We start from the raw sequence: 15,228 nt of genomic DNA, 5'->3' as shown, positions 1-15,228 counted from the left end.
GGGATCTTGGTGCACAAGAAAGATCCATGTCAGACTGAAAATCTGTCCTGCCACTGCTCGTGAAAAGCCAAACCGTTTTACAGTCACAGGCCCAGGATAGTATCTCAGAAAACAACTGGTTCTGAAAGTAGGTGTGTTGCTGCTGGTGATGTATAAAGCTGATAACAACTGGTTCTGCCAAAAAACTTCCAATCCAATAGACGTTCAGTCACATAATCCTGATTACCATTTTGCCATTTCCAACTCCTATACAATGTTAGCAGGAGATCTCACGAGCCTCTGTTACTACTAATAATACTAGTGTTACCTACCAGTGATTTATATCAGCAGAAAACTAGGATTTTGAACTTTCCAGAGACAAAATTGTAAAGGCTTAATTTTCAGAGGTGCTGAGCACTGCTAACCCCTCTGTCTTCCATGGGGATTGTGGAATCTCAGCAACTTTTGATTTAAAGAAGTCACATTCTGCAGTTTCCAAAGCTAGAGGTTTATGAGATCTCAACATACGCTATGTGTCATAGTTCTTTGGTCGAGAAGTGCTGCCTTTTAAGGCAGCCATCCAGTGCAGGGCTTCTGGCTAATGTAATTTTTAATCCCAAATGAATGAGAGAGACTGCACTAAGCAACCGAAGAATTACATCTGTCCCTTTACTTCAGGAAAAAGGGAAGAAACGGCTTCGCAACAGACCATATTTCACTGTGAAGTTAATGAACGGAAGGACAATATTACACAAAATCCTCTCTCAGTTATTCCTTTGTTTGGTCAATACTTATCGTTAGGCTAACTTGAACCATACTTGTGTAGCTTGTTATGGCTAGGTTACTGGGGTTAGAGAGAAACAGCGAGACAAAAAAGAACGAATGATTCAAAGGTCTGCCTCATCTCACCCTGTTGTTCCTGCATGTGCCACATCTCCTTAAGAAACTTGAAAGGCATGCAAATAGGGGGCAGACAAGAATATTCTCACCAGCGTTGGCTGAGCGAAACACCCAAGGTTTGATTTAAGTCCCTATGCTGATGCATGAATCTTGGCATGGGGGAATGCAATCACTGGTTCTTTGAAGCCTGGAGTACAACCCCTCTGATTAAGAAGAACTTCTGAGATAACTCTGCAGGAGCCGCCAGACAGCAGTGCAAAAGCAGCCACTGAAACATTTCAGCATGCAGGCTGCTTCCAAGATGAGCCAGCAACCACTGTCAGGCTAGCAGCTCTCCCTGTTAAAAGTGTTGCAAGGAGGATTAGCAACTTAAAGCTCCTAGCTCCCTGCAACAGAAAGTGAGGAGAGTTGGGCAGGAATAATGCCAGATTCCCCCTGGCCCTGCCTTAGCAAAAATCCCAAACTCTCATCCCTAGTATCAACCAGACACATTACCAAGGTTAGGACCATTTTTTCCAGGCCAGGAACTATGGCTCTTCCCCAACAAAAGTTTTCCCTGATGGGCTTTTAACTCTAATAATTTTCCAAGCAGGGATTAGTGTTTCCTCCTGCTAAAATCCAGCTTTGGTTGAGCACAACTCAGCACCCCACAGATGCCCTTTCTCTACTTACTGAGGGGCAGGACCAGGATGGGTGTGTTCTTTGGTCTCTTGCTCTCCTTATCAATGAAGTCCCCAGTCACGGTTTTTTCCCGCTCAGTCACCCGGCAGTTGTATTTGCCACTGTCCTCCAGGCGGAGACGGTAGATCTTCAGAACAAAGACATTGTCGCTCTCCTTGGCCACCTTGAGCTGCCCTAGGGCCTCACGCTGGGCAAAGTCATTGTTGAGCACAGGCACCGCATTGGGCCCAAGGCTGGCAATCAGGGAGCTGTTAAAGGCCCAGGAGATGGAGAAGTACCGCTCAGGAACGTTCTGTGCTTCCAGGATGCACCTGAACTCCACTGGCTCACCCACTGTATATGTCCGCTTCTCCGTCTCCAGTCGGACACTGAACTCTTTATCTGGGGAGACAAGGACCCATACACACCCATGTCACCACAACACTGCTATGGTCAGAAGAGTGACTCCGAAAAGTAATCCAACACCACTTACCCCTCATGTGAAACTGTACAGATGCCAGCTCGTCTTTATGACATTGTTGGAAGTGGGCATTACTCTTATTTTAATTCAGTAGGCACTGTTGCCTCCCATTCTTACTCAGAGTATCTGGCACTTTTGTGTCTCTCGCTCACATATGGTGAGATGGTGAGCAACAAGCCCATAGTCACTCTCCCTAGCTCAAAGTCAGTATAGGCATTTTAAACTGAGGATCCAGTAAGGTTATGGGACACTGACTTGGAGGGGTCTATTGTGCTCCATGCTTCAGCAGCTTTGTCAGCTCAGTTTCAAATCAGGGTCTGCTGATAAAACCAGATAGAAAGAGTCCATTGAGGTTTTCATATCCTAGACTAGCACATAGAAAAAATCTGACTTGCAAATGGTTCACATGCAATATAAAAATCTTTGTTGAATTTGGCAGATTTATTTTTTCAGCGTTATTCAGTCTCACTGCCTTTTCTGAAGATACAGTTGTTAGGTGCAGGTCCTGAAATGTGTGCTTAAGATATCTGCTAAATCTCAGGCTTAGTATTCTGGCAAATCAGCCATTTCAGAAGAAAGGGAAGAGCAGCCCTCAACCATACTCCTTCACAAACAACAGTTCCCAGTGGTTACTATTAACGTCTAATTTTTCTAGGCCTGTACAGTACATGTATAGTAAATGACTCAGACCCTATTTAAGGTACCACCATCTCCATTACATTTGACTGTAATCCCTAAGGTTGTATGAGAGCATTCTCTTCCAAGTACCATTTTTGCACCAAGGTCATTTAGCAAAAATACATGGGAAGTCATTCTCAATCATCACTTCTCAGCTTTGGAGCTTCCTCTTCCTTGAGGTCCATCAGAGCCTGAGCCTGGGCATCTTCTAGAGCCACTGAAAGGTCTACTTGTTTTATCAGGCTTTTAGTGGTGGGGTTAAGTTTGGGCTATTGTTTAGATAACTGTTTTATCAGGAACTATTTGATTTTAGTATTTTATCTGATTTAATTACTATCTTGTTATTGTAAGCCACCCTGTGCCCTTTTCTGGGGAGGGCAACATAGGAATCAAGTCAGCCTTTTCATCATAAATAAATGCATCACAGCCTTTAGAGTACAGGGTTCAATGTCATCTTAAAGCCTCTTTGGTTCCTGAAGCATACTTTGGTTCCTAGTTCACTATATGTGGACCCTGGCATTATGCAACAACAGACTCTAGAAGACCACTGTGGGCCACATACATACAGTTCAAGGCACTTTCTTTACCTCAAGCCATAGAAGTACCACAAAGAAATATAAAGGAGGCGACACTACAAATGGTAGAAGGGATTGTTAATGTAAAGCCGAAGTCTGACTGCTGAGATAAATGCACTCCTGTGGGTGAGGACAGTACCTCAAGACAATGCACAGAGGCATGCCACCTGCAGTATAAAATGGTGGGCACACTAACAAGGTACCATGAACTAAGCAAAGGCAGGGATTTATAGCCTGTCAGCTCACCGTACACTGCCTGTGTGTGCACCTTTTCCATACAGTAAATGAGAGCTAATCTACATTGTCAGTAGAGGGCCAGGGGGCAGCAAACTACCTCAGATTAGCTCTCATTTAGACAGCCATGAGCATGGGCAGTTACAGCAGAATAGCTGATGTGCTTTAAATACTTTATTTCATGGTAACCTGTCCATGTGCCCAAGCCCACAGAGTTAAAGGAGATCCATTATATCACATCTAACCTGTCCTACCCACGAACAAAAGAAGATAATTTCGGAGGCCACTTATAGCCTGCAATCAGATGTCACCTTTGTGCTGCTATACAAATTTTTACGGCAGAACAAAGCAAAATCAAACAGACAGCCCTGCTGTTTGTCACACCAGGACTATGGGTGACATTAATTTTGCCCAATGAAGAGGTTCAGCTGCGCTAAGACACATCCCGGCACACTTGATCCACTTAATTTGGAGATGCCTGTCTATAGCGTGGCTGCCTGCAGTTCCACCGAGCTAGAGACCTGTGAGGCTATCCTAACCAGTGGGCACTAAAAGGAGCAGCCAAGTCCCAAGATCCTTCATGGCTTCCTCCAGTCTAGTACTAAAGAGTGACACTGGTAGCAAGACTTCCATGACTGTCCTCAGAAGACTACTGTATACACAGGCAGACAGACTGGCATCTCTTGTAAGTGTTTCCCCATCTAATACCCTCAGCCCCTCCCAGCCACCTGCCCAATCAACAAAAAACCTCAGAAATACTGACCAGTGGCCTGGACATGGATGATGGTGCCCTCCGATCGCTTGCGGGTCATGGCGTACCAGGACTCGTCAGGATCCTGGATCCATTCGGCTGCCTCGCAGTAGAACTCGCCCTGGTCTGATGGCTGGAGGTTGTAGACAGTGAGCTTGGATGTCGTCTCTCCTACTTTGTCTAGACGGATGTCACCGGTAGCCTGCCTTTGCGAGTAGGTGCTGCCTGCCCGCAGGACGAAGTCGCGACTAAGGGAGATCACTTCCACAGGAGGCTCGCCTGCTTTTTGTCGGTACCAGGAGATGGAGAGGTGGCTGTGCTGGGCCGTGCTCTTGAACACCTCGCATTTCAGCTCCAGCGAGTCACGCTCCACTTTGTTTAATGTCTGTGGAATCGAGGTCACCCGCAGGGAATCTGGAATAACTGCAATAAAAAGAATGGGGGGAGGGAAATGAACCTCAAGTGTTAATGACATGAAACCTCTGCGCCAAGGGAGGAAGTAAGAGCTGGATTCTTTAGAGCAGCACCGGGGAGAGGGTTTATATTTACAGTTATAATGAATCATAAACATCAGGAGCTGGAAAGCCCTATTAGACCACATCTAGTCCACAGAAAGGCTCCTCTCCCTAGAGTCCTGGGCCAACACAGATTGTTCCTGGCAGTATATTCTCTAGTGCTTTGTTAGACTACCGCTGCATACCCCAAGCTATGACACAGGACCTTTCATCGCATCTCTAATGTTATCAGTGCACAGATTAATAGATCCCATTTACAGTCAAGGTGTTCATCTCATGCAGCCTACACTTTCCTCCTCTTAACTTCATTTCACTCCTAGCCAGGTACCCTTGGTCTACCCATAACAATTCCTCCCTTCTACTTGATGCCAATGTCCTTCAAAGCCTGGCAAGTCCCCAGTAGGGCCTTTTACCCCACAGTCGCTGGCCAAACTAAGTAAGTGGAACACCTTTAATCTTTTCTCAGAAAACCAAAGTTCTCTTTCCCTTGTCTAAATCCTTTCACATTTTAATGACCCTTAAAGGAATTTAGAGGAGAAAAGCTCTTTTGGGGGCAGCAGTACAACTGCAGATTTGCCAAATGTTTGCTTCTGAGATGCATGAAATCAGGCAACTGGTACTAAAACTACTGGGTAAAGGTTGAGTCTGTTACCAATAGTGAGGTATAGATAAAGCCCATATGCCCCACAAAGAAAGGCACATTTCTAAAAAATCAACCAGCCACAAGAAGCAGGCCAGATGGTCTCTTGGACCATCAAGTCCTGTGCCCTGCATTAGAGGGCAACTGTTTACCCAAGACATCTCCAAAATAACCACTTCCAACCCCTTACACAGCTACAAGGCACAACACTTGAACAACAATACTGTCTTACGTTACACCATTACCAAAAGCAGGGGAGATGAGGGCCCTGCCACTGCAATCACAGGGGAGTAACTGCTCAATATATGTTCAGAAGAACTTAGAAAAAGGACCATGACCTAGAAAGGAAGGCAATCCTCCCTCCTCCAAAGTCCATACTAACCTGACTTATGGGTAAAGTTCCTTCCTGCCCCCAAATTTGGTAATTGTGATAACTAATTGGTGAGACTCTCTACCCAGGAAATTCTCTGTTTAAAGTACTGATAAGAACATTAACATGCCCCAAACAACAAAATCTCCATGGCCAATGTCCCAGTGCTTCACAGAAAAAAAAAAAAACTAAACTAACTGCCAGCAGCAATTATGAGGGGGAAAAGTCCTTCTTGGCCACCAGCAAAAGCACAGAAACAAGGAACTGGCAGACACTTACCACACTGCAAGACAAGATACCTCTCTACCCCAACACGTGTATCCGATTCCATATGTTGCACACACCAATTGTTGAGCCCCACCATACCAGCCCTTCCACAACCTTATCCAGTTCAATTTTAAAAATGATTCAGGTTCTTTGTCCCACTACTTGGCTTAGAAGATCATTCCAAAACTTCACTCTTCCAATAGTTAAGAATCATCATCTACTTTCCAATGTAAATATGCCCATAGCTGTTTGAGCCTGGGCTAGTGTTCATTTTTCCCTTACGTACTTGTAAAGGATGGTCATATCCCTTTTCTACACCTGTTTTGTAAGGCTAACTAAAACAAACTTCTTGAGGGGGTTTTTTGCACAAGAAAAAGTGTCCATTCCCTTAGCCATCTTAGTGGCTCTTTGAAATTATTCATCTTTCTTGAACAATGGTGACCAGAATTGCACACAGTATTCTGAATGGGGTCTTACCCAGGCTTTGTATGAGTGATCTCCTTTTTTCTACTGAAAATACCCTGCCTAATACACCCCTGGCTGCTCATAGCCATCCTATGCTAAAACTGACCAAGTTCATCCAGGTCTTGCTTTTCCTCCATTGTCTCCAGCCTATGCAACCCCATTTTACAGCCAAAGTCCTTGCTGCTGGTCCCCAAGAGCATGACTTTGTGCTCCATACCGTCAAAATCGATACCATTTCTAATGTTCCATTCCACAAGATTTTCTTTTTGTATTATTGCAATCTGATCCTCTTTCACGTTAGCAATACTCAACCTCCAGCCTTATGTTATCTGCAGATTTCATGAGGATACTTCTAGCTCCAGAACCAAGCTGGCTGACAAAAACATCAAACAGAGCTGGTTCTATGATCAACCCGTTAGGAACACTACTGGCTACTCCTCTCCGGTAAGATAGCTCACCTTTCAACATAACCCTTTTAAACCAAACTCTTATGCATCTCACGATCCTGTCATTTCTAGTTTGGCCAATAATTTTCCCAGCAGGCACAACATCAAAAGCTTTCTTAAAGCTAGATAAATCAAGTTCACTGCTTTACTCTTATCCAAGAAGTCTGTTATCTTGTCACAGTGATATTAAATTAGGCTGACACAATCTTCCCTGAATGAATTCACGTTGCGCTTTGTCCTGTTTTCTTCTGTTTACTTCCATACCTTTGATTATTCTTTCCTACATCATCTGTTCTAACACCTTACATACTACTGAATTTAAGCTAACAAGTCTGTAATTGCCTGGGTCACTCTTTCACCCCTTTTTAAAAGCAGGTACTACATTACTATTTTCCAGTTACAGGCTACTATCCTTGAGTTGATTGATTCAGTCAAGATCCATGCAAGAGGAATTGCTATTTTGTACTATATTCCTTCAATATTTTAGGCTGACGATTATCTGGGCCCCCTAAGTTTTGTGATAGAAGCAATCAAAAGTTTTGCTTCCATTCAAGGTTTCAATAATCCAGTCCTTACTGCACTGTGGTACTGCTCCCCCACAACAATGTCCTCAACACTTTCTGTTATCCTTGATCTTCACCCCATCTTTAGCCTATTGTGCCTCCAACTGGCTTACTTTTCATTTATATGATCAAAGAAGCTTTTGCTATTTGATTTCAATATTCTTTGTGAGCCGAGCAGAAATAAGCCTTTGGCCAGCCTTGCATTATTTTCGTATTTCTTGAGTACTGATCGGTCTTATTTCTCATTGCCTGTATATCTTCTGCTTATTTTTAAAGGCTTGTTTGAGGTGCTTGCTGGAACATGCATTACTCAAGTCAGGAAGCGGAAAAGATAGTTAAGAAAACAGGCCCACATTTCTGTGCCACAGACAGAAAGTCCCACTGACAGAATCCCAGAATCTGACTACATATGCACGTGTTTCCTGAACCCTCTTTGCCCTGTGTCCCTTCATGGAGAAGTCTGGGTGACAGTGGATGAAGACAAGAATGGACTTTGAAGGGGCCACGGGCAGATCCAGGATTTTGAAAAGGAAGGGGGGACAGAATGTATGGCACATCATCATATGACACACATTTCTCTAGTTAAAGAGAAACTAGAAGGATTACCAATAGCTAGGGGACTAGTACCATATTATTTAGTTTAAGGTCAGAGCAAAAACAAATGTAACTATTGGAATGTATACAGATTTGCTAGATTATATATAAATTTAAAAAACACAACTAGGTAAAATAGTCAAAAAAGGTTGTATCATTAGCTTGGTAATCATTATAGGCAAATGTACATCTCTTACTCAGATTCACAGAATAAAATCTAGTCTTCTAGAGTGTCATTAATGCCTGTGGAGTGGAGAGAGAGTAGCAGGAATCAGCTGATAAATGAGCCATCAAATCAGCTGACTCCATCAGTGCTGCCTGAATAGAAATGCTGTGACCCCTCCTAGGCAGTTGGTTTTAAAGTTTGGATGGAACAGGAGTCAAAGGAGAGGGGTGCAGTGCCTTCCCCCTGGATCTACCCCTGGCAGGGGCAATGCCAGGACAAAGAGAGGAGGAGGAACTGCAGCAGCTACTTTTTTTTTTTTTTTTTTTTTTTTAAGAGAGAGTATATTCCAGGTTGATGGAGTCCTTTAAAAAGGTCTTTCTGACTGGGAAAAAAAACAAAAACAAACAAACCCAACATCCTGAACATGAACATATGCAAATTTATATAGCATCATCTTCCTGAATCAAGGCATGCCAGCATTATATCCATGAGTTAACAGACAGACAGCATCCATGACTATGGCTGGCCCTGGCTTTTTCTAAGAACCAGTACAGCATCATTAATATGCCTAATCATTTTTGCCATCATTACAGAGAACCCTTTGATAACTAGAGAAGCTGCCAGGAATCCTATTTAACCTAGCCATTGCTCCAGCACTGAGTTGCAGCAGAGGCAGACTCTGGAGTTATTCATGGCTGAGGACTTGGATAAAAGATGGAGAGAATAAAGCAGCAAGGCAGGAGGTCAAGGAAAGAAAACCTCTCCTATCTAGCAAGAAGGAGGCCACTGATGTCACATCTACTGAGTATCTAGTAAACAGGGCCTGCTCAGAAACTGGAGGCCTCTCCAAGCAGGGAGAGCCACTGGGGAAGAATCTTTACTCATCAGGTTATTGCCCCTGGACCTCACTGGTAATGCCTCCTTCTCTCCCCTTGTTCTCCTTGCACTATTTTCTTGCTCACTAGCATGGCAGGTTTCGCAAACCACAACCTGCCGCTGTAGGAGCCCTCCTCACTATCCTAGGAAAAACTATCACACATTTGTTTTTCCCTTCCCCTTCCTTTTCCAGAAATGACAGCGGCTGACTGCACCTAAAACTTTCTTACTCATGACTCTTACATGATGAGATTTAAATTTCTCATTTAAAACCTATCTGAATAATTTCCAGAGCTGCTCAGCTCTTGCTCTCTGCCCTGAAGCCAAGGAGCTCTTATAACTCTTTTCATATTATTAAATTAAATCTGATCTTCATCTTGCTCAAGTCTTTTTCCTGCTGAGCTTCTTCAAAGGCAGATCTCTCTGCTACACCAGCCTCTGTAGGATACTGCCCAAGGAGCAGAAATGATACACGTGACTCTTCCCTCCGCTAACTAGGAACACAGCAGTACCCCAGTGTGATTGCTTCCTCTAGACCACACATAGCCAACATGCCACAAGTGAAGTATTACCTCCTCCCCAAGCTCTGCTCCCATCCCCACACCCCAGATGTGCACCTGATGAGTTTGTGCCCTTGGGACAGTGGAATTGGAAGCCTGGCGGGTCTCGAGCAAAACGGAGCTGCAGAACTTGGGCAGGATGCTGCTGTGATACAGGTCTCACTGCCAAGAGCCAGGTTAACCCTTTCCTGGCCACAAAACTGCCAGTTTTATACAGTAAGTGAGGATCCAAGCCCCTGAATTCAGCAGCACCTGCAGGGCCAAGGAAGGGTTAGCTTGGTTCTTGGCAGGGACACCTGCTGACACTTCTCAGAGCAGTGTCTTGCCCCCACACTGTTCATGTGACCAGAAACTGCCCTCCTGCCTCTATTCTGGTGCCTCCTTTTACTGAGCACCCAGGGCTCATGTGCCCCACACAGCAGCAGTCCATGTCACTTGTGGCATGAATGCCATGGATAGGCCACCCCTGCTCCAGACCCTTCAAAGACTTGCATCTCTTGGAATCAATGTACTTCTCCATCACTGTGTTAAGGTAGCTTTACCAATCCTACACGACCACCTTCCTGAGTCCCCAGGCAGCTTGGTCAATGTGGCACCTATCCCACAACCCTGGCTGTGACTGAAATACAGGGCAATCCTCCACACCAGAGCAGACATTGTGCCATTTGGGCCATTCTCTCCCTTCAAGCCAAAGCAGCTGTCCCACTAATGACAAGCTCATACAGAAGGTGGGGCCAGTATGTAGGCTTTCCATTAGTAACCACACTTGAAGTGGCTGTTGCATTGAGCATCTCTCAGCAGGGAGAGGAGAGCATGGGGTATGTACAGTTCTGACACTATTCTTTGCTTATTAAACCATTATTGCATGCTGTCGCAAACTGGCACACAAAGTTGTGCCAATCAGGCTCAAAACTATGTTCCAATGTGTCATAATTAGGCTTGCATGTAAAGGGTGTTAACTCAATTTATGCACGCTGCTGGAGAGGCAGGCTTGGGGAAAAAGTGGGGGGTGGTGGCAAGGACCAAGAGAGGAGTGGCTTTCTGAAGGGGGGACAATTCTGTTCTGTAATTTATGGCAGAGTGCCCAGCCACTTTCTTGTGTAAGCCTAATAACATCACCACCCTATTTAGATGAGCTGGGAGGGTATACAATCTCTGAAGTTATTTCAAGCTGTCTAGTCATGAAAGATGATGGCACTGCACTGGTTGGCAATCAACTACCCTCAACAGTCATCCTTATGGCCACAAACCCTAGAAATACCCTTTCTAAATGAATGCTTGATTTCTGCAGAACCAGATTCTAAGGACCAGATAAAGACTTCATGTTGCCTGGACCCTCATAGCTTATAATTGGACACCACTACCTGGTAACACTGGGCACTCTGAAAAAGAGAAAGGTGGAAGCACTATTCTGAGACAACATAAAGGCACTGTGATATGCCAAGTCTTGGGGACCAAAGGTACAATTTGTTGGGATTATTATATATTGCAATGTGCAATGTTGCTCTAAGGAGTGGACTACAGCCAGGTCCACTTCCTGCATCATCTAGATTCCAGGCTCACTTGGAATTCATAATCTTTATTAATTTGAAGGGTGTAAGAGACAAAAGATATCATTTATCTAATAAAAAGGAGAACACTAGCTGTGCAAGTAACAGAAAGAATAATAAATAGGAGATTCTGCAATGTCACTTGTGAAAGTCACTTTCCTGAACATGACATCACACTCAAAGAGAGGCACTTCAAAAAAAAAATGCATTTCAAGCCAGTTTTCAGGCTCATGTTTGACACAGGGGACAAAGAAATCATTTTACTCATTCAGCTTGACAGCTAAGTTCATGCTGTTGCTTCACACGACCTGGCTGACTGGAACCTGGGTCAGCCTAGCCTGGCCACAAATAGCCATATTGCAAAGCCACATCTGAATTACAGTATCCTCAATACAACTATATTTATCCATGTTTATGATAGGATTTCTGGAGACGCATCTCCTGTTACTGTGCGCCATGGTAAGGCGAACTACTCCATCACTTTCGCAGTGAATCCCAGTGAGAGCACTTGTCTGGCTTTTGGGAAGCATGGGAGGCAGGAGGAACTGTAAGAAGCTACTGGAGTACAATCACCCTCAAGACGTTTTGCAGTGAGGACGCAGGCTAAGTGGGAATGTTATTAGCCCAAGTAGAAACCTCATGGAAAGTTGACCCTACAGCCCCAGACAGGACAGTTAGTCCAGGCTCACAGTGCCACCAAACTTGGAAGGGATTGGAGCTGGGTTTAGATGGACAATACCCAAGTAAGGGCTTGGATTATCACAGCAATAAATTCATACCCAGTTAGTGAGTGGCTGCAGCATGAATGAGTCAACGACAGACCTGTGTTCCACCAAGGATGCTGCAAGGAGGGAAATGGGCAGCAGGACTGCATATCAAGGGGAGCACAACATTTGGGCATCACACCCACATGTGAAGGGAACACTATGACAGCACAGAATTGGATGCAGACAGTAGGCAAGGACCATGCGAGGGAGAGCCACAGGATGAGGATCAGCAACCAGTGAAGCACATATTGGGGAGCAGAAATCAGACATAAATCAAAATGACAGCCTTCCACAGTCATTCTAGAGCCAAAGGTACTTGGATTGCATGAGTTGACAGTGTAGTTCCTTTCATCAAGAAAAGCACTAAAAATACATGTTTCCTAATACTGTTCCTGCACTGAGTTGCTATGACTGACATCTAGAACTATACTTGAGAAGGTGGGTGGGGGGAGGTAATGATGGATGGTCTGCCAGCCACCCCCTGTTAAAAGTTATGGCCCACAGTATGGACAAGTTTAAGAAACACAGCAATCATAGGAGCTGCCACCAGGTGGTGTTAAGACTTCTGTAAGGATTGTGCTTGGGCTGAGGATTCTCCAGAGTGACTGGCCAGCACTGAGGCTGAGGGGTGATGCTGGGAGGCATGCTGTAAGCTTCTCCTGTTTGGCTAAAAATTTGTATCTATTTCAAGCAAAGCTTGGGAAACAAAACTCTCCATTCCAAGCAGCCCCATGACACTTGGAAGAAGTAAAAGCTCCTAGACCTCTGTCAGCTAAGGCATTCACCCTGCTTTACTGATGGTGAAAGAGGCATGAGACTTGCTTCAGGTCTTCAAGCAAGTCGCTGGCTGAGCTGGAGTTAAAACTAGCATGGTCCTGGTTCTTCTTTTTGAACTTAGTGAATGAGGTTGTGTCATCTAATACTATAGCCTTAAAGAAAAAAAAAGGAATGTCATCTACTACTCGTGACACCAGCTTAAGGCATTGCTCATTACTGACAACAGTAAAACCAGATCCCCTCCACCGCCCGGCATATCTTTTTATTTCCTTTTGGAACTTCACAAACAGGAAGTTAGGTACAAAGGAAAGTGTGCCCAAGCAGTCCCTGCATGCAAGGAAGCTGGCAACTTGCTGAAATTTTGGAAGTCCATTTCCTTGTCTGTGATACATAATACAACTCAGGAAGAATCATGGTTTGGACGTGGAACCTTCAGTTCTCTTCCTGATGTTGGGCAAGTCATTTTACCTCTCTGTGCTTCTTTCTGCCCTTCCAGCCTTTGTCTGTAACTGTAAGCAGTTCCTGACAGGGACTGTCTCAGTAGACAAAATGGACACCTGATACATGCTGAAGAATCCCATGCCCACAGCCTGCATAGGCCAATTAGCTTAGATGAAGCCAAGGTTTCTGAGTGTCAGTGCTGACTCCCTACATGCTGATTCCCTACCGCCGACAAACTGCCTGCTCTGAATTTTAAGGGGAATGAATGTGAGTGATGTTCCCATCCGCCCTGTGAATTCCTCCTGCCGCTCAGGGCTCCCATTTCCACTAACCTCCTCCCTGATATCTTGGGTTGTGCAAAGGCAAAAACCAAGTTGTTGAAGATAAGCTGTAAAGCTAACACCACATTTGAGGAGAGCATAGAAGGGGGCTGAATGACACAATAAACTGGACACAGGGCCAATTCCACACAGAGATTTAGTCCTGACCTCCTGCAATTGGCTAATCCTTTTAGAGATGTCCCAGAATACACTCCTTTCTGTTTCCCACGAGGTCCAACTTTACACACAAGATTTCATCTTTCATTTTTTCTGTGTGATGTCACTGATACAGGAGAATCTGCAATGGTCTGAAAATAGCATGGGAGTCACTCTGCACAGAAATCTGTACTTACCTGTATTTTAAAGCTAGCTCTATAGCTCACCGTAACAGCCTCAGGCATTTCTCAGCCCCTAGTATTTCAAAATCAGAGCTGTGGGGTATGCTGCAGCTGCTTTACAACGGCAGGACGTTTCAGAGGTTTCTAGCACTTCAAAGCATGGCATAAGGAGAACAGCAAAAGCACCTACCTGCTTCCAGCAGCGGCATGCTGTCTCGGTTACAATCCATGCACCCCAGGTATTGATTTTTGTTCCATACGGTTTCCAAATACTTTGGTACATGTATGGGCATGGGGGTAGGGGGTGGGGAGAAGGTTGTGGTAAGAAAGGAGAGATATCTAGATTAGCACTGTAATCCTCTCTGACTTTGCACTTGGTAATTAGCTGTGCTTGTCAATCTATACCAACTATGGCAGACCAGACAAAACATAGCTCGCCCTAATCAATCTAGAGAAATGAACACTGCCTACAGCACCAGGAGACACGTCTGTGTAAGCAGAGAAAGCAATAAACTCCTTAAATGTCACTGTTATGTGTAGCTGAAATTCTGCAAGGACAAGCATCTCGACTGCTTTTTGTTGTTTTGGGTTTTAAAGTCATGCCAGCTGAAATGATGGGACAGGAAAAGCTGGGCACTTAAAAAGAAATCTTTGTTCTTATCACTGCTGCCCTGAAGTAAAACTGCTTTCACATGCAACTTGGCTCACATTTCAGAGCCCGCTAGCCCCCTTCCTCATCAAGACCTCCCAGAGTCTAGCAACAAAGGGTTGAAAAACAGAATCGTTAAGACAAGCTTTCATACCTCAAAACTGGAGACTGTGCATTGAGCAGCATATCTTGCCTCCTTGCTGCATCAAGCTAGTACTGTCAGTCATCAGAGACATTAAAGAAAGACATGAAACCCCACCTTTATCCCTACTGCCTCTCCACTGAGTATGGAAGGAAGAATTTCACCCCACTGGGTGATTATCTGATGCCTGAATGCAGACATTTTTAATTTTATCCTGGTTAGGTTGTGCCATGCCTATACTGTACCTTTCCAGACACAAACCTTCACTTGAGGGTAAAGGCTATTAAGTCAGTTAACATGAGTTAAATAGCTAGGGAAACATCACAGACATCCCCCCAATCATGAGTGAGACTTGAAGTGACTTAAGTTTTCTATTAGCCTGCACAGAACACATTTCAATGACCAACAAAGATGCATAAAAAAAAAAAAAAAAAAAAAATCACCTTGCATGTTCCAGCCACCTTTTCTCTGAACCACAGAAACATTTATGATCAATACATACATCAACAGCATGCATCTATGTT

The 15,228-nt window shown here is 44.4% G+C and overlaps 1 protein-coding gene across 3 annotated transcripts in view; it reads right to left on the bottom strand.

Moving 5' to 3' along the window:
* Positions 1–15,228, bottom strand: part of IGSF3 (immunoglobulin superfamily member 3) — a 139,272-nt gene that overhangs the window by 37,316 nt on the left and 86,728 nt on the right. For all 3 annotated transcript variants that reach the window (XM_019528706.1, XM_019528708.1, XM_019528707.1), the window contains 2 exons: positions 4,271–4,681; positions 1,552–1,941 (listed from right to left, as the gene is read on the bottom strand). In XM_019528706.1, the coding sequence (XP_019384251.1) occupies positions 1,552–1,941; positions 4,271–4,681 (801 nt within the window). The remainder of the gene's footprint in view (positions 1–1,551; positions 1,942–4,270; positions 4,682–15,228) is intronic.

This window comes from Crocodylus porosus, unplaced genomic scaffold (genome assembly GCF_001723895.1).
Source record: "Crocodylus porosus isolate Cpor-Errol unplaced genomic scaffold, CroPor_comp1, whole genome shotgun sequence".
Classification (NCBI taxonomy): Eukaryota; Metazoa; Chordata; order Crocodylia; family Crocodylidae; genus Crocodylus; species Crocodylus porosus.
This window is presented reverse-complemented; position numbering and strand designations above follow the sequence as displayed.